This window comes from Haliotis cracherodii, unplaced genomic scaffold, assembly GCF_022045235.1.
Source record: "Haliotis cracherodii isolate W230 unplaced genomic scaffold, xgHalCrac1.p SCAF_3, whole genome shotgun sequence".
Taxonomy (NCBI): domain Eukaryota; kingdom Metazoa; phylum Mollusca; class Gastropoda; order Lepetellida; family Haliotidae; genus Haliotis; species Haliotis cracherodii.
Genome location: NW_027266286.1, coordinates 56,450,186 through 56,468,561, shown reverse-complemented (window position 1 = coordinate 56,468,561; position 18,376 = coordinate 56,450,186). Strand labels below are relative to the sequence as shown.

General features: G+C 44.1%; 1 protein-coding gene across 1 annotated transcript in view; it reads left to right on the top strand.

Annotated features, from left to right (window-relative positions):
- LOC139475555 (DNA polymerase theta-like) overlaps positions 1-18,376 on the top strand; it is a 41,927-nt gene that overhangs the window by 20,953 nt on the left and 2,598 nt on the right. The window contains exons 12-24 of the mRNA XM_071258746.1: positions 86-233; positions 1,916-2,240; positions 3,103-3,346; positions 3,512-6,960; positions 7,512-7,646; positions 8,195-8,488; positions 9,774-9,986; positions 11,714-11,841; positions 13,060-13,420; positions 14,480-14,659; positions 15,234-15,418; positions 16,403-16,514; positions 17,564-17,688. Coding sequence (XP_071114847.1) covers positions 86-233; positions 1,916-2,240; positions 3,103-3,346; positions 3,512-6,960; positions 7,512-7,646; positions 8,195-8,488; positions 9,774-9,986; positions 11,714-11,841; positions 13,060-13,420; positions 14,480-14,659; positions 15,234-15,418; positions 16,403-16,514; positions 17,564-17,688 — 5,899 coding nt within the window. The remainder of the gene's footprint in view (positions 1-85; positions 234-1,915; positions 2,241-3,102; positions 3,347-3,511; positions 6,961-7,511; positions 7,647-8,194; positions 8,489-9,773; positions 9,987-11,713; positions 11,842-13,059; positions 13,421-14,479; positions 14,660-15,233; positions 15,419-16,402; positions 16,515-17,563; positions 17,689-18,376) is intronic.

Below are 18,376 nucleotides of genomic sequence, written 5' to 3'. Positions count from 1 at the left end.
CGTTAAACACAACTCTTTCCCTCACCCTATACCGTCTTAGTATGGCTATTACAATTGTCTTGATATTTTCCCCTGTAGATGGCAGCACCAGTGAGAGATTCTACCCCACCCAACTGGGCTCAGCGGTGCTTGCCTCGTCTCTCTCCCCGGACGAGGGACTGGCCGTGTTCGCGGAGCTGCAGAGAGCCAGACGCTGCTTTGTCCTGGAGGATGAGCTGCATGTCATATATCTGGTGAGTTATGTCTTCAACATGAACAGCTCTTTCATCTTTCCGTGACAGGGGCATTAACTGACTGTAAAAGTCCAGTTTCCACCCTTGCCGAACTAGGCAGGTTCGATCGGCGGCCGTTCACATATCACTTGCATTTGCATCAATCAAAATGGCGGCGCCCAGTCAAGACGATCTGATCGATAATCAAGATCTATATTGTAATAAAATGGGTCTTACCCAGCAAAATGCATCAAATCACTTTAGCACCTTGATTATAAACATGTAAAGATTTGCAAAATATCTGTCGACACCCAGTTGATAGTGCACATGCTTTACATATCCTAAAGTCGATCGAAATCTGCACATTGAAATCCATGTTGTTTACCAACCGGTCTAGTTTGTTACACGATTTTGATTGGACTATGCAGAGACTCATTAGTCAAGCCAAAATGTAACTCCATAATTCCAGCCAAGTTCGACAAGGGTGGAAACTGGACTATTATGATCAGTTAACTCTCTTGCCTCGGGAAGATGCAGCTCCATAGGCTATACTCTACTGCACTGTCCTCACCACAAACAACCTCACATTAAGCATTTATTGTTTATTGTGGCAATAATATACAGAGTACAGTAACACCTTGGCTCAGGGTCTGTCAGTCGTGGACCAAAACAAGTAATTTACAGATATACCGGTATGTTTTAACCAAGTTGATTTCAGTGTCTTGTTTCAAGACTATTAGGATTGGAAATAATTCCTCTATAAATACCCCCTTGGAGATTCCAGCTCCAAATGGACCTCCAGTACCTGTTGAAAAGCTGATTGTGAATCCGGTGATGAGGGTCTGCCTGGCATCACGCCTGAGGGTGTATCATGTTGTCTTAGGTCTCTTGTTTGTCCTGAATGATCAGCAATAGAAATTAACTGTTTTAGCCTCTAGTCCTGATGATAACTTGCGTCCCTTGGGCGTTGCAGAAACCTATGATTGTGGGTTCAAATCCCGCTTCGCCCCGATTATGTTTCTAGGTTTGTCAGCATCATACCCATGCACGTGGGATTCACTGTAGTGGTAAACGTCGAGGCCTGCATCACCTCGGGCTTTCCTCCCACATTAGGCTGACACGTCATGATATAACTGAAATACTGTTAAAAGCGGCATTAAACACAACTAACACACTCACCTTATGATAACATATTGCAAAACACTTTAATAGAGATTATTTACAGGATGTTGCATTTTGGCTGAAATACTGCTGACTATCATGACATTGACTCTCCTGATAAACAAAGTAAAGAAAAGTTGATGTCACAAGCATGTTTAGCACCTTTAGACAATACGTGTGAAGGAAAGAATCCATCCTTTCTATTGAATAGTGGACATCGGTGCAGTGTGACACAGTGCACATGGAGTCATGCTCTATCTGTATATGGCTGTGACGTGTGGACTCGACACATAAATAATGTTATGGATACTTGTCATGTTTGGACCCCATGTTTGCCAAGCAACTATGCTGATTATAAGAGGTGAATTAGTGGATTGGGTGGTCAGACTTGTTGATGGTGTGTCATTGCTCGTAATATCAATCACTGGATTGTCTGGTCCAGACTGTCAGCCCACATCATATAGCTGAAAATCGCTGCATGCAGTGTTATTCAAAAGTATGTGATGTTTGGAAGCCTACAGTGTATATGTTGATGGTGACAGGTGACCCCCATCTACTCCGGGGAGGTGTCGGCCAACATTGACTGGTACCAGTTCTACTGCAGCTGGGAGAAGATGCACCCCAGCCGACGCCGTGTGGCTGAACTTGTCGGCGTGGAGGAGGGCTTCATCGTCAAGGCAGTCCGAGGACGCATCCTCACCAAGACTGCTGCTCAGGCTCGGTCCGTTGCCATTCATCGAAGGTTCTACACTAGTCTAGTTCTCCTGGATCTCGTACAGGAAGTACCTCTGAATGAGGTCGCCAGGAAGTACAACGTCAACAAAGGTCAACTACAGTCACTGCAACAGTCCTCAGCGACTTTCGCAGGTGAAATAGCTTATTTGAAGCAAATTGTTATCTCCATCAAACATCTTTTGAATGTGATTAAAACATCATACCAAACCGATAAGAATAAGATATGGACTAATTGGTCCTAAGTATAAACCTGTGATTAAGGTTTTGCAAAATAGATACTTTCCTCGGACTGTTCTGTGGCTCCCTCCCACTGTAATGACTGGTCCCTTCATGACTAGGTATGGTGACTGTGTTCTGTAACTCGATCCCACTATAATGTCTGGTCCCTTCATGACTAGGTATGTTGACTGTGTTCTGCAACTCCATCCCACTATAAAGACTGGTCCCTTCATGACTAGATATAGTGACTGTGTTCTGTAACTCCATCCCACTATAATGACTGGTCCCTTCATGACTAGGTATGGTGACTGTGTTCTGTAACTCCCTCCCACTATAATGTCTGGTACCTTCATGACTAGGTATAGTGACTGTTCTGTGGCTTCCTCCCGCTATAAGGACTGGTCCCTTCATGACTCGGTATGGTGACTGTTCTGTGGGTTCCTCCCACTATAATGACTGGTCCCTTCATGACTCGGTATGGTGACTGTGTTCTGTAACTCCCTCCCACTATAATGACTGGTACCTTCATGACTAGGTATGATGGCTGTGTTCTGTAACTCCCTCTCACTTTAATGACTGGTCCCTTCATGACTAGGTATGGTGACTGTGTTCTGTAACTCCCTCCCACTATAATGACTGGTACCTTCATGACTAGGTATGGTGACTGTGTTCTGTAACTCCCTCCCACTATAATGACTGGTACCTTCATGACTAGGTATGATGGCTGTGTTCTGTAACTCCCTCTCACTTTAATGACTGGTCCCTTCATGACTAGGTATGGTGACTGTGTTCTGTGGCCGTCTTGGATGGTACAACCTGGAGCTGATCCTGTCACAGTTCCAGAACAGACTGACGTTCGGCATCCAGCGCGAGCTCTGTGACCTGGTGCGCATTTCCCTCCTCAATGGCCAACGTGCCCGCCAACTGTACAACGGTGGTTACCAGACAGTCGCCTCCCTTGCGAACACCAACCCACAGGATGTGGAGAATCTGCTTAAAACATCCTCACCATTTCAAAGGTATGCCATCAGTGTGAGTGCATCCATCCATGCAGCTGTCAGCATTGTGCTAGTTACTATGGCAGTCCTTGAATTATGATCAAATCTGTGCCCAGCATATTCTCAGAAAGAAATCTTTTTTTTCACTTGAAAATTCCATGTAATTTTGTTTGTTCACGTTTTCAGTTCCAAGAGACAAGACAATGAAAGTGAGTGGGAGATGGAACAAAGAAAGAAGGCTCGCAGTATATGGCTCAGTGGCAAGAAAGGGGTGACAGAGGCTGAGGCAGCGGTCGCCATCATAGACGAGGCCAAGAGCATCATCCAGGCGGAGCTGGGAGGTCTTGGCATCCAGTGGAAACAACAACGTCCTGCAGCTGAAGCTGAGGCAGATGAAACATCCAACTCCAGTGTGAGAGAGGAGCAGGATGGGAACGCTGACGTGAAGGTGTGTGTCACCAGGCCAGGATCTCGCAATGAGAGCAGTGTTGATGGCTCGTCTGTGAATCAGGGATTAAGGACACCATTAAACCAGAGCAGACGGCATGGTTCAGGGTCAGGTCGTAGACTAAGTTCAAGGTCAGGAGGCAGGCTAAGCTCAGGGTCCCGAAACAGGGTCAAGAGAAGGACAGGGTCTTCTTTGATGTCTCCTGCTGGGAACAACTCACCCAGGTCAGGAGGCATCGACAGTGCTGTCTCAAGTGATCACATTTCTCCCGAGGAAGGTAGGGGCAGAGGTACTACGGTACAGACAGAGAAGATCCATGTTGGTATGATTGTTAGTCCTCCACCCGCACTGAGGACATCTTTCAGTAAAATGTCATCTGCAAGCCCTCTCAGTGCTCCTCAAAGCAGGGCTGACACCAAGTCTGGTGGAGCAAGCAGTTCCAGTGTTGTTATGACCAGTGTTGTTATGACCAGTGATGATTCCCTCAAGGGGATGACGAGGAGGATGTCTGGGGATAATGAGGAGAAAAAGTGCGTCACTGAAAATGTTGACGCTAAGGATGAACTTTCAAATAAAACACAGGACATTTTACCACCTAGCAAAATGCCACAAAGCACTTACCCAGATTACCAAAACTGTCAAATGCCAAAGAAAGGTAACATTCAACTCTCTAACGAAAAAGAATCATTAGATTCTTCTGAATCAAAATCAAGTTCACACGAACAACCTGTTGCAGTCTTTCATGAGGCGATCGATAGGTCTCCAAATATGATTCTTTTAGAACCAGTTGTGACAGTAGAGAAAAGACCAAGTGTAAATGAGGACCACTTAACCGAAGATTTGTTCACAGAATCATTCACCTCTCAGATGGTTCTGGATGTCAAAAACTCTCCGAATCTGCCACAACAATCTCCCGTCACAAGTCCAGAGAACAGTGGTAAGCATGCAAACTCTCCGTCTAGTCATGTGAACTCAGAGATTGAGTGTGTTGGGGAAGATTTCACAGATAGCTTCATCCTTGACACCCAGACAGCTAGAGCTGTATCAGGGAAAGCAAACATCACTCATGGCACACCAAGTCATGGATGCATGCCTCATGGACAAAGTTGTGTAGGATCTGTGAGAGAACGAACAAAATCCAGCAACAAAACTAGAGCTCTGGCAACGGAGACAAGCCCTTCATTGTACACTGAAGAGGGGGGTCAGGATTTCAGCGGTTCGGATACATTGATATTGCAGTTGGAAAGCTGCCCACCAACCCATACGTCATCTTCTGAATCTCATGACAAAGGGAATGGTGGCTCTGTCCATGGACAGGGTGAAGGGTTGGTGAAGAAAGGGGTTCCCTCCTGTAATGTGATCGGTGCTCAGCAAGCAGTGGAGACAAGCCCTGTGATGTATAGTGAGGAAGGAGATAAGGACTTTAGTGGTTCTGATGCTTTGATTCTGGAACTTGAGAGCTGCCCACCTACCCAGAGTCTTAAACCATCTTCAGAGACTCGTGACAATGGGAAAAGAGTTCCTGGTGGGCCATCATCACCACTGTGCGACATGGATGAATCTGCTGGTCTGATCCCGGCCAGCAACTATGAGAGGATAGCCTATCAGGAAGATGCGTTCATGGACTCCACAATGTTTGACTGTGATGAGACATCTTACACTGAACTGAAGATTCCAGACAAGCAGCCACAGGACAGCACAGTCACCAAGGACATTGTGAAGGGCTACCAGTGTGATCAGAATCTTGTAAAGCAGCATGATGAGATTTCAGAAGACAGAACCGTACGTCCTAGAGGATCTGGTGATAATGTTGAACAGGTTGGTCTGAACACTGAGGAGAGACCAGAGGGACTTCCTATAGGAACTGGACCAGGATGTCCTGGAGGTCCTTGTGATGCTGAACAGGTGCTAAAGATTGGTCTGAACACTGGGAAGAGGCCGGAGGAATCTCCTACAGGAGGTGGACTAGGACAACCGAGAGGTCCTTACAAGACTAAAGAGATTTGTTTGAACACTATGGAGAGGCCAGAGGAACCTCCTTCAGAACGTCCCAGCCCTGTGTCCTGTGACTATGATGAGCAGCTGCTTCAGGGGGACTTGGCTGCTGCCCTCAACATGACAGACTCTTTTTCTTGCTCTCTCCCCAACAGTGGAAAAGGTGCTGCGAAGAGTCACAGCAAAACTGTGAAAACTCCTGTTGTCCAAAACATTGTCCGACAGGTCATGATTGAGGCACGCCACATCAGTACTAGTCAGTCTCGTGAGTTGTCCAAGAAAAGTAATTGTGATAAAGAAACTATTAAGGTTCAATCAAAGCAAGCTGTGAAAAAGAATAATAGAAAGTCACTGGCAGGGTCACCATTAATGGAATTTGATGATCCAGATAACATTTTCGGAGATTCCTTGACCTATTCCATGGTTGAAAAACTTGTTGATGACAACGATGCTCAATTGAATAATATGGACTCGAACTGTGATAACAAAACAACTGCTGAATCAGATAGTAAACCCAGAGGTGATACATTGCCCAAGAGGAAAAGGAAGAGTGTGGAGGCACAGGCTTCTACACCAAATATCTGTCGGAAGCAGAAGAAAGATGAATCAACACCTCGACTGGGTACCTCTCACAATGACAGCAATGGCAGTGACTGCCTTCCACCAACACCCCCTGAGGGGAACAAGGTGATCATGTCACCATGTCTGAGGGTGACACCAGCGCGGAGCTGCAGGAAGGCACCCCTCAGTGCCTCCGTCCTCAAGACACAAGCTGGTAAATCTGCAACTCCCAAGAACAAGCCTTCAGGTCCAGTGAGGAATATTTTAACAGGGGATGATAATACTGGAATGAAAGACATGTCGGGAGGAAGTCAGATAGATGCTAGGGCAACTCATGAAAGAAAGATGAAGGGGTCTGGAGTAATGGGTGCTTCTTCATCAAATAATTCTGAAGGAGATAATGTGACTTTAAATCTTCGACCTTCAGATTCCAGTGGGGTAGGAGACTCAGATAGCCTGCTTACACAGGAGTCCTTTACTATCATTGACGTGTGTGCAGATCGGAGACTGTTTGAGAGTTTCATCACAGAATGGCGGGGCAAGGGAGAATACTCTCTGTGTGTTGCATGTGAGAAGAAGCCATCTTGTCAACCTCAGGCTGGTGTCGGCATTGGAGGAAACTTCATCAAGAGTGAGTACTGCAGAGATGTTGAATGTTGAAGTGCTATAAATCTGAGGCGTTAATATTTAAAAAATTTTTTTTATCTTAATTAGTCAAGTCTTAGAAGGGAGACAACTTTTTCTGCTTATATGAAGAGTGCAATAGACTCATGTTTAGAAGAATAACAAATGCTGTAGATAAACACCTGGCCAAATTAAACTTAGGAAAGTCATGCGACTAGTTCACTTAAATAAAAGCCATTGCACCAAAATGAGTATACATAAACTCATACAGTTTTGTCATGATTCAATCCAAGAAGAACTCTTTGTGCAATGACTATTGTGAATCTGTGTGAATGTTGGGGTAGTCGTAGCTCTAAGATTGCTTTTGTGGAATGGGAACAAGATTGTGTGCCTGTTTATTTTGATAAATTCCAAAGCAAGAAATTTTGAGATAGTGTGAGATAATTGTTTATTTATATAACCATTCTAGATCATGTTAATTAAAGTAAGAAGACATGGTCCCTGATCATGTTGATTTAAGCTACAATGCATGACGTAATTGCTGTATGTCTTGTGTAGACAGCAAGAAGTCAGTTGTCTCCCTTGTTCCCGGTGTTGAAGTGGACGGTGATGACCGTGTCATCGTGGGTGTGGCAGTGTCGTGGGAGAACAGGGACGCCTACTACATCTCCTTCTCAACTGTCAGTGATATCAGTAAGTGCAAGCAATGCCCTTGAAGGGCAAAAACAAAGCTCTGAGGAAATCTCATCACAGGTCATGTCACGATTTTCATCTGACCAATCAGAGTGTCGCTTACCAGATCATAAAAGTGACAATCGCAAAGTGTTTTCTAATCATGCAACCTTGAAAAGTTTATCACGGGGTGATAAAGTGCGCTCCAAACTGATTGGTTGAATAATGTTAAATGGAATTGGATCCCAGACTTTTAACTGTGTATGAATACTTTTCATGATCAATATCTTGTTATCTCGTATTTTCTCAGTCTCAAATTTAAAAAAACAACCAGGCCAACATTAACTTTCTTCAATATTTTTAAGTACAACTTGAGTCACTTTGTATGATTTATATTTCATGATACAAATTATTTTTTCTTTCACTTACTGCAGCCACTTTGTTTAATATCTTTATCAAATCTGTGATGACCTCTCTCTATTTATTGTATTTAATCTATTTTGACTTATAAATGTGCTCCTGATTGATATGCATGAGTAGTTTTCTCAAATCAGTCAACTTGTTACCAGGCGACCCTGATGACACTCTAGCCCCACCCCCTTTAGATGCCAGTCTCTCATTGGAGGAGAAGCTGAGCAGCATCAAGTCAGTGCTGGAACATAGCCACACTCACCCAGTGACACTCATCGCCTATGATGTCAAGTCCCAGTACACGACCCTTGCTAGGGGGTGCGGCCTGTGTCTGGGGGGGCGTGTCCAGGACCCCCGTATCGCCAGCTGGCTGCTGGACCCGGGGGCGAGGGAGCAGAACATGCAGGGGCTGGTCACTAACTACCTGCCCCAGGAAGTCTTCATGATTGACAGTAGGTTCCCGGGAATAAGTTGATGTAGTCGTTAACTTTGGTGGGGGGTTGGCATATGTTCAGGTACTGTTTCAGTTGGGGCCAGGTGCCCAGATACTGTGGATCTTTGCTCATGCTACTAACCAGTAAAAGCCTGGCCTGTTTAATAGTTGCCGTGACAGAGCTGAATGGTGTCAACTGCGACTTAGAAAACCATTTGCTCATTGTTTTTGTTTGTTGTTTAACGCCGCACTCAGCAATATTCCAGCTATATGACGGCGGTCTGTAAATAATCAAGTCTGGGCCAGACATCATGAGCATCAATCCACGCAATTGGGACTGATGACATGCATCAACCAAGTCAGCGACCCTGCCCACCCGATTCCGTTAGTCGCCTCTTATGGGAAGCATAGATTGCTGAAGACCTGTTCTAACCTGGATCTTGACTTGCTGCAGGAGCAGGTTTGGCCCAGGTGTCTTTAGGCGAGCATTTCACTGTGCAGATTTACCTCCCTTTAACGTGCCAGAAACCTATAATCTCAGCACCATACCAATGCTTGTTAATCTTTGTGGATAACAACTTCTGTATTGTTCTGTTTGTGATGATGTTTCAGGGCCACTTCTTGCCCCTTCATCAGTTGAATGTCCTCAGACTCATACGATACAGCCAACATGTCAGTTTGTAGGCAAGCAGAGCAGAGAATATTTAACAGTAGATGAAATTATATACTTTGGGATAGAATGAAACATATCCAGCACAGTATCATTGTGATTAATATCCTGGTGCACCAGTATGTTGATGATGCACAAGACTTACTGACCTATCTGAAGGTATGATCATCAGGTATGATCATCTGATTCACACTACAGGAGAAAAGGGACCTCATGGGTGCTAGGGTACAATTGTGATGTCACAAAGAAACACATTTGACGTCAAATTCCGTAAAAGTCGCCATGTGTGCGGACTGTACAAAAATATCTCATTTTTCTCCTGTCAGTTTGTAATGTAATAACACCATTATTTCCAAACCATTTCAGTATCCATGTCTTTGTTATATTAATCTGACATTGTATCTTAGTACTGCAATTATTACATAAACAGTTATGTCTGAAAATAGACTTTGCAGAAATAAATCCCAATGTTTAATGCCCTGTATCCCTGTAATAAATGTGAACTGAAGCTTGTGATTTGTATTTTTGTGGTCCTAAGATACAAATATTAAAATACAATGAGAAGTCAATATGCGATATTTCACCTATAAGGTCCCTAATCCAATGGTTGGTCATATATGAAGTGTTATTGCAGATATAGGAGGGGGACTGGGACTGGGGAGTGTGGGGCTGGCCCCCCTACCCCCAGGCAGCGGGCGGTACAGAGCCACGGTGGAGAGCGTCCTCACCAGGAGGCTCATGGCCTTCTTCACGGAGAGGCTGAGGGACGAGGGGCTGACAGAGGCCTTCTGTGACATTGAGATGCCAGTCGTCATTACCATGGCCAGGATGGAGCTCAATGGATTTGGTAAGACAGTGACTATTCCTTCCTTCATTTTGTGCTTGTATAACCTTGGGTTGTTGAAGTGCTCAGAGAAGCAATTATTGGATTTCACTGTAATTGTATTTCGGCAATACTATGGCTTTATATTATCACAGAGCCAAAACATGCTGTTGACTCAGAGAAACCGTAATTAAAATGATAAAATGGTCTGCTTTTTGGCATATTATGTGTGGGATATAGTCATCATCTGGTCCATCCATCCGTTCATCTGTATTTCTGTGATAATCATGAAAGATTTTTCATCCAAACTTGGTTCATGTATTAACCAGGGCCGGAAGTGGTGTCTTTTGCTATTGTAGGGGCCAGGGGGATTTGTCATCTTCTGATGACTCTTGTTATCTCCAGTAACAATTATTGCAATGGATATGTATGATGAGATAGATTCAATCCTGGGTAATTGATTATCTTTTCCTTAATGTAATTCCTACAACTAAAATGAAACAGACTTTCATCCCCACCTATCTAGTGATATCTTGGTGCAGTGACCTTTTTGTGCAGTGAGGTGCGTATCCATTCAGAACTTGCAGAACTCTAGATACATCAGTCTATAAGCTCAGAATCAGGCTCAGACTCGGACGTGTTTGTTCAGTAAAAAATCACATGGCCAAAAGTACTAATAGATTACAACATATCTCAAGCTTCCAGTGTTAAGAACATGATATTACATTGAAGCATTCGTAAAATGCCTTTTAGTTGAGTGTTAAAGATTTAATATCCATGTCTTCTAGACAGATACAAATCAGGGAAAATATGTGCTGACGAAATAAAACTGCAAAACGTTTATATAGAAATCTAATAAATATTATAAAGTTATATTATATTTTAAACATGAGAAAAGAGTGAAATGTTTTATTGTAGTTATTATACTCAGAGTTAACTCAACACCTCTCACTGCTTGTTTTGTTTGTTTGTTTGTTGTTTAACGCCGCAGTCAGCAATATTCGGGTATACTAAAAGTAAACATTTCACAACACTATGACTATAGAACAGGTCTTCAGCAACCCATGCTTGACGAAAAGGCGACTTAAGGGGTCGGGTGGTCAGGCTCACTGACTTGGTTGATGCATGTCATCATATCCCAATTGTGTGGATCGATGCTCATAATATCAATCACTGGATTGTCTGGTCCAAACTTGTTTATTTTCAGACCTGAGGAATATTGAAGTGCGGCGTTAAACAAAAAAAACAAACAAACAGATATATCTTTTTACACAATTACTAAAGGGGGCGGTCGGGTAGCCTAGTAGTTAAAGCTTTGGCTCTTCACGCCGAAGACCCGGGTTCGATTCCCGACATGGGTACAATGTGTGAAGCCCATTTCTGGTGTCCCCCCACCGTGATATTGCTGGAATATTGCTAAAAGCGGCGTAAAACCATACTCACTCACAATTACTAAAGGAAAATTGACAAATAAACAAATACATCCTTCCTTTAACAATAAGCTGCATCCATGTTAGCCCCATGCACCAGTTGGAGTCCTGTGTCTCTGTTACACCTGAGACTTGTTCTGTTCACATGTATCATCAAAGCAGAAACTTTTGTGTAAAGAGGAAAGGACTTGTATTGAGTTAATTGAAGGGAGACAACTCCTTCAGTGTTAAAATACTGACAATGGATTTTATGCCATGTCTCTTGGATGTTTCCTGTAATGATGGCATTTTGAAAGAGCTGTGGACAACTTCATGCTTCAGGTTTCAGTGAGACTGAGTGTGACAGCCAGAAGACTGTCATGGAGGCGAAGCTGACTGCCCTTGAGAGCCAGGCCTACGAGTTGGCCAAGCACCCCTTCTCCCTCTCTGCAACAGATGATGTTGGGCAGGTGAGGCTCACTTAGAATTTAAAATATACAATTTATCTTCATTGCAGATCTGCAGATGGTTTGCTACTTTTCTATACTGTATACTTGTCTCTACCCTATGCCTGCAGTGGATTTAGTCATGCATTACAGACCTCAATACATGCTGACAACATTTTAGGCTAAAAAACATAATAGAATATGTTCTCAGGCAATGGCGTTTGAAAATACAGTGCGGACGGTGTTATGTCTTTTTGGTTGTTCAAGCTAGTGTGAAACCAAATTTTGTTTACAATAATTTCAGTGAAATTATGTTGTTCTAAAATAGTGTAGCATATCACTGCCAGGGTTGTGTGTTCAAGATGTGGAATATTTATAGATTTTTTGTTGTTGTAAAAACTGAAATAAAAACGAAGCATGCGGCAGACTTTACGATGATACAAGCGGTGCCTGAGATTCAAGACTATTATTTTTTTTTCAGCCTTAACAGGTTTCATGGAACCATGAATTGGTCTCTCACTGTAGCCATTATTGTGATCCTAAGTTTGTCAACAACATCAGTGCTACACATGCATCATTATTTGCTTTCTCAACACATTTATCCGACAGGCTTTGATATTAATTAAATGATGCTCAAACAGGATTATGCCCAATTCTCTCGACTGCCTCTGTGGTCTAGTGGATAGAGCGTCTGCCTGGAGAGCGGAAGGTTGGTGGTTCGATCCCTGTCGTACCATTAGACTTACAAAGATTAAACTTGTTGTTTCCCTGCCTGCCACTCGGATAAAACGAGGACCAGTTGGATCAGAGTCAGTCATGGTATCTCAGTAGGCTAGCAGTTTAAAATTGGCATTAGTCCTCCTAGTACAATCAGACACACACACACATGCCATAATCTTAAATGACTGACTGACTGACTGAGTATGGTTTTTACGCCGCTTTTAGCAATATCATGGCGGGGGACACCAAAAATGGGTTTCACACATAGTACCCATGTTGGGAATCGAACCCGGGTCTTCGGCTTGATGAGCGAACGCTTTAACCACTAGGCTACACGACCACCCCTTATCTTAAATGCGATATTAAACCCCCTTTTGCTTCACATCACTCATTCAGCACTAGCTTTATTGCTGAGTGAATGAGTTTTGTCTTACACTAAGCATGTATCCTGCCCTGGAGCCCTACAGGGGGCTCGTATTGTTGAAATGATTGCCACTCACCATATTTACTGACCAATCCCAGGTTCTGTTTGTGGAGCTACAACTCCCCATCAATGGGGACCCCAACTCCGCCCCTGTGACACGGACCGTGGGTCACCGCGGTCAGCGAGGGCGTCAGAAGGCCTCGTACAGCACCTCCAAGGACATCCTGGAGAAGCTGAAGCCACTCCATCCTCTTCCCGGGGTAATTCTGGAGTGGAGACGGATCTGCAACGCCCTCACCAAGCAAGTGTTCCCCCTACAGAAGGAGAAGGTCCTCTGTCCTCACCTGAACATGTTCCGCATCTTTGGGGAGTGTCAGTTGCGCACTTCAACAGGGAGAGTGTCCATGTCCGAACCAAATTTGCAGAACATCCCCAAAGATTTTGAAATTGCTATGCCAGGTAGGCTTATTTCTTATGTATAGTTGACGGTGAAGCTTTTTTGACATGTTGTTACACGTCCCTTCCCAAACTGAAACAATATGTTAACCCAAACAGATTTGATGTGAAACCAACAAACAGTCAACAATTGTATTACACATTTAACTAGGGTTACAAATCAATAAAATTACTACACAGCAGTTACACTGGCAGTACACAATAGAGTGGTAGTACAATATTCAGTGGCAGTATGAAATGTGAGAGCAGTGGAAATGACAAGAATAATAATCACCCCGCCGCAACAGTGGTCAAGCTTCCCAGGCTGGGAATCCAGCCTGATAAGTGATCTTCACATGAAAGCTGGTTTTGATGTAATGTCTTATGAAATGTGAGATGAGACAGGGACGAGTCTTCTCCACATTAATAGTCGAACCAGCTTCCAGCACTTTCTACACAGTGCCAGATCACTCCAGAATATTCCACATGTTTCTATAATGTTTGACATCCATCCATGCAATTCTGAAAGTTTACAGAAAATTTTAGCTTCTAAGTATAGTAACTTCTTCACCACTGCTTACATTAAAAAGTACAACATTCCAGATTCCTCCTGAAACCACCCCTATCCCCTATGATAAATGGCTGGTCCTTAAATAGTCCAGTATATCTTAATAAGTAATCAGCTGTCAACAAGTTGAAAGAATATTAAGTGAAAATCCCATATCTTAGGGGAAGTCTTATAAATTATTTTGATATTGTTGAGAATGTCAGTTTCAAATGAAACATACAAAAATCGACATATAACACTCTACAGGAAAATGCTTTTTGATTAAATGGATACATGTTTAACTTCCTTAAAAACTCAAGATTAGAATTTAAATTGTTTACAAGTATGGGGCTGCTTTAATAATGTAAAGCAGGGAAATTATTTTTGTGTGTGTCATCATTGTGTCATCACATCTCTATGTCATGAGCTTTCTCTCACCACATCAGCCACATGCCTGTCTGGTCAAGATGTGACCATGTGTGGACTGCAATGATACACCATCCTCTCACCCCTAGTTTGAATCACTGTTTGTGTAGACCTGATTGGTGAGAGTCCGCCGGCCAATGCCGCCAACATGCCAACACTCAGACCAAGGGGAGGTAACTCTAAGCTGAGGCAGGTCCTGGGAGTGAATCGTCAAGTTGCCAGGGTAACAGATGCAGCACAGACAGTCAGTGTGGCTGTTAGCATGAGACATGCATTTGTTCCATTTAAAGGTGGGTGCCAGCGAGTTCTGATTGCATATCCTTGTTTAAACAAAAGTTCACCATTATGTTTAGTTCTCTTTAGTAGCCTTGGAAACAATTGTGATCCTTAAGTTGACTTGTATTTTTGATGATTTGGTAGTCCTCCATAATAGATTTTAGTGTTACCTGGTAGCTCATGGCAGAAAATTGGTTCTTGTTGAAGTTGATCGTGAAATAAAACATGCATTCTCCTGAATCCAGGTTAGAAAATGTTCCCCAGTAATCTAGCTTGATAGTAAGAGGTAACCTAATGGATCAGGGGGGCACGGGTGGCCCAGTCGTTTAAGGCGCCGCGATTTGCTGTGCAGAGTTGCGTCCCTTGTGCACGCCAGAAACCTATGATTATGGGTTCGAATCCCAGTGATTCTAGGTTTGTCAGCACCATACCCGTGCTCGTGGGTTTCACGAAAGTGGTAAACGTCTGAGACCTGCATCACTTCGGGCTTTCCTCCCACATTAAGCTGACACACCGTGATGTAGCTGGAATACTGTTATAAGCGGCGTTAAACCCAACTCACTTACTCACTCACTCACTTTCCCCCAGGTGGTGTGCTGCTGGCTGCGGACTACTCCCAGCTGGAACTGAGGATTATTGCTCACTTGTCACAGGACAGGAAGCTCATGGCTGTCCTCAACAAGGATGGTGATGTGTTCAAGCTGATTGCTGGCCAGTGGAAGAACTGTTCCCCAGACGACATCACCAGCGTTGAGAGGGCTCAGGCTAAACAGGTACTCCAGTGTGTCTGTAGGGGATTTTATGAATGCTTCTCTGATATATTGATACAGCTTTTTGGAAAAGGAGGTGTACTTAACATACATCATGCCAGATAAATGTAAAGTGTTTAACAAACAATTTGTCATTTTAAAATATTGTCATTTTTTGGTTAACCTTAACTGGTATAGCACTTGAAATCTGAAGCAGTGTGTTAACTTGTATTCTCTGATAAGGGATAGATGATGTAATCAAAAGGCTGTGCTTGGTCGTAAAGGCCCTCTCATCAGTACAACAAGTGTACAGTTTCTCTCCTGCACACATTGTCAAGCTAGGATAAGCAATGGAGGTCGTCTGCCTGTTCTTAACATGAACCTGTTATCAAGTCATGAATGGAAGATATTCAAAACTTTCCAAATGTGTGCATCTGGCCAAATATACATTGTCATTCTTTACAACATTTGTCAGATTTTTCTGTTTTTGGTTCTGGATATACTGAAAAACACAGGTCACAGAAATGAAATAATCTCTAGCTCAAATCAGCGCCTCATTTCACAAAGTGTTCTTAGTGCTAAGATGATCGTAACTCCCATAATTTAACATAGACCTGTGACAGTCTTAGTGTTAAGATAGTTTTGTGGAAGAGGACCCTAACCTTCAACACTCTACTTATGCCACTGGTTTGAAGCCAATGGTGGATCAATGCTCATGATATCAATCACTGGATTGTCTGGTCCAGACTTGATTATTTACAGAACGGCATCATATAGCTAGAATATTGCTGAGTGCGGCGTTAAACAACAAACCAACCAACCAACTGAAGCCTGTGTTTTGTAAATGTTCCAATGATCAATTAAGAATAGCTTGTCCTGGTCAATATGCTAAGAATATCTACTGGAATAATGCTGAAATGCCATACATGTTTTAGTGTGAAAAAGTGTGAGGTCAGACTTAGGATGCTCTCTATTGAACTATACGGATGCATTCCTTGCTGACTGCAGGTGTGTTATGGCATGCTGTACGGCATCGGCCCCAGGGCACTGGGGGAGCAGCTGGGAGTGGAGGAGAATGACGCCTCGGTCTTCATGGAGACGTTCAAGGCCAAGTACCCGGGTAGGTTTTACCCATAAGGGCACAGCAGGGGGCACAGCACAGCAGGGGGCACGGCACAGCAGGGGGCACGGCACAGCAGGGGGCACGGCACAGCAGGGGGCACGGCACAGCAGGGGGCACAGCACAGCAGGGGGCACAGCAAAGCACAGCAGCGGGCACAGCGCAGCAGCGGGCACAGCACAGGAGGGTGCACAGCACAGCAGGGGGCACGGGTTGCCCAGTCGTCTAAGGCGCCGCGATTGTGCAGAGTTGCATCCCTTGGGTACACCAGTTACCTATGATTGTGCGTTCGAATCCCGGTTCGCCCCGATTATGTTTCCAGGTTTGTCCGCACCATACCTGTGGTGGTGGGTTTCACCGAAGTGGTAAACGTCTGAGACCTGCATCACTTCGGGCTTTCCTCCCACATTAAGCTGACACGCCGCGATATAACTGGAATACTGTTAAAAGCGGCGTTAAACCCAACTCACTCACTCACTCACAGCGCAGCAGAGCTTTGTCTTACTTTTACAGCAAGTTAAAATGATATAGAAAGTTTTGTGGGTCGTATCATGTTCATGTGTTATACACTTGTGAAGTAAGGTGCCATTTGCTTTTAGTTTTTAATTTAAGGACAGAAACCAAATGCCACAATAAAAAACTTAAAAATATAATGTCTGCCCTGTGGAGATCCCAGGTTAGAATTGGTCCCCAGCAACCTATACTGGTTGTTAAAGGCGTCCTAATGGATCTGTGGACAGGTTCTGTGACCTGGCTGTGTCCTCGTACCCCTGTGGTGTCGATCATTGCTCACAATATCAATCACTGGATTGTCAGGTTCAGATTTACAGGCCGCCGTCATATAGCTGAAATATTTCTGAGTTAAACAACAAACAAATCTTTTCTCCCTCATTCAGATGCATAGCTGGTTTATGATAGGAATTCTGTTAAAGGCCAAGTCACTAAGTATAGACGTGCTTTTAGCATGGTTTCAGATTGGTTTATTTCTAGGACTGTGTTTGATTGTCATCCAAATGTCCTAAAGTGATAGCAGCATGTTTGTGATGCAGGCCTGCGGACCTACCTGCGGTCCACCGTGGAGTCATGTCGACAACATGGCTACGTCCAGACCATCTCAGGCAGGAAGAGGTACCTCCCGGCCATCAAGGACGTCAACCCACACGCCAGGGCACAGGTACACACTAGAGGGGAGAGGGGTAGGCTTGTCTTTCATGTGTGGCTATATATGGCCCAGTTCGATTTCCCACATGGGTACAATGTGTGAAGCCCATTCATGGCGTCCTCAGGTATGATATTGCTTCAATGATAATAAAAGAAACCTTGAACTCAGCTCACATATTCAGTCTCTGTTTATTCCCCTCTGAATATTTTTGCTTAGATTTGTTCCTCAGCCACTTATGCATGTCATACAGGGCAACTCGATAGGTCAGGTGGCTAGCTCGGGTGGTTTGCTCGGGTGGCTAGCTCGGGTGGTTAGCTTGGGTGGTGATCTCGGGTGGTGAGCTCGGGTGTTGAGCTCGGGTGGTTACCTCGGGTGGTCAGCTGGGTTGGTCAGCTCGGGTGGTCAGCCTAGGTGGTCAGCTCGGGGGGTCAGCTCGGGGATCAGCTCGGGTGGTCAGCTCGGGTGGTCAGCTCGGTTGGTCAGCTCGGGTGGTCAGGCTCAAGGATTTGGTTGTGTGTCATTGTACCCTGACCAGGTGGACATTACTTACATTATGAATCACTGGTTTGTCTGGCACAGACTTGATTATTTACGGGCCTCTGTTATTTAGCTGGAATATTATGAGTGCGACATTCAACAACAAACAAAAACAGACAAGCAATCACAAGTGCTGATACATTATGTGACTTTTAGCTCACCT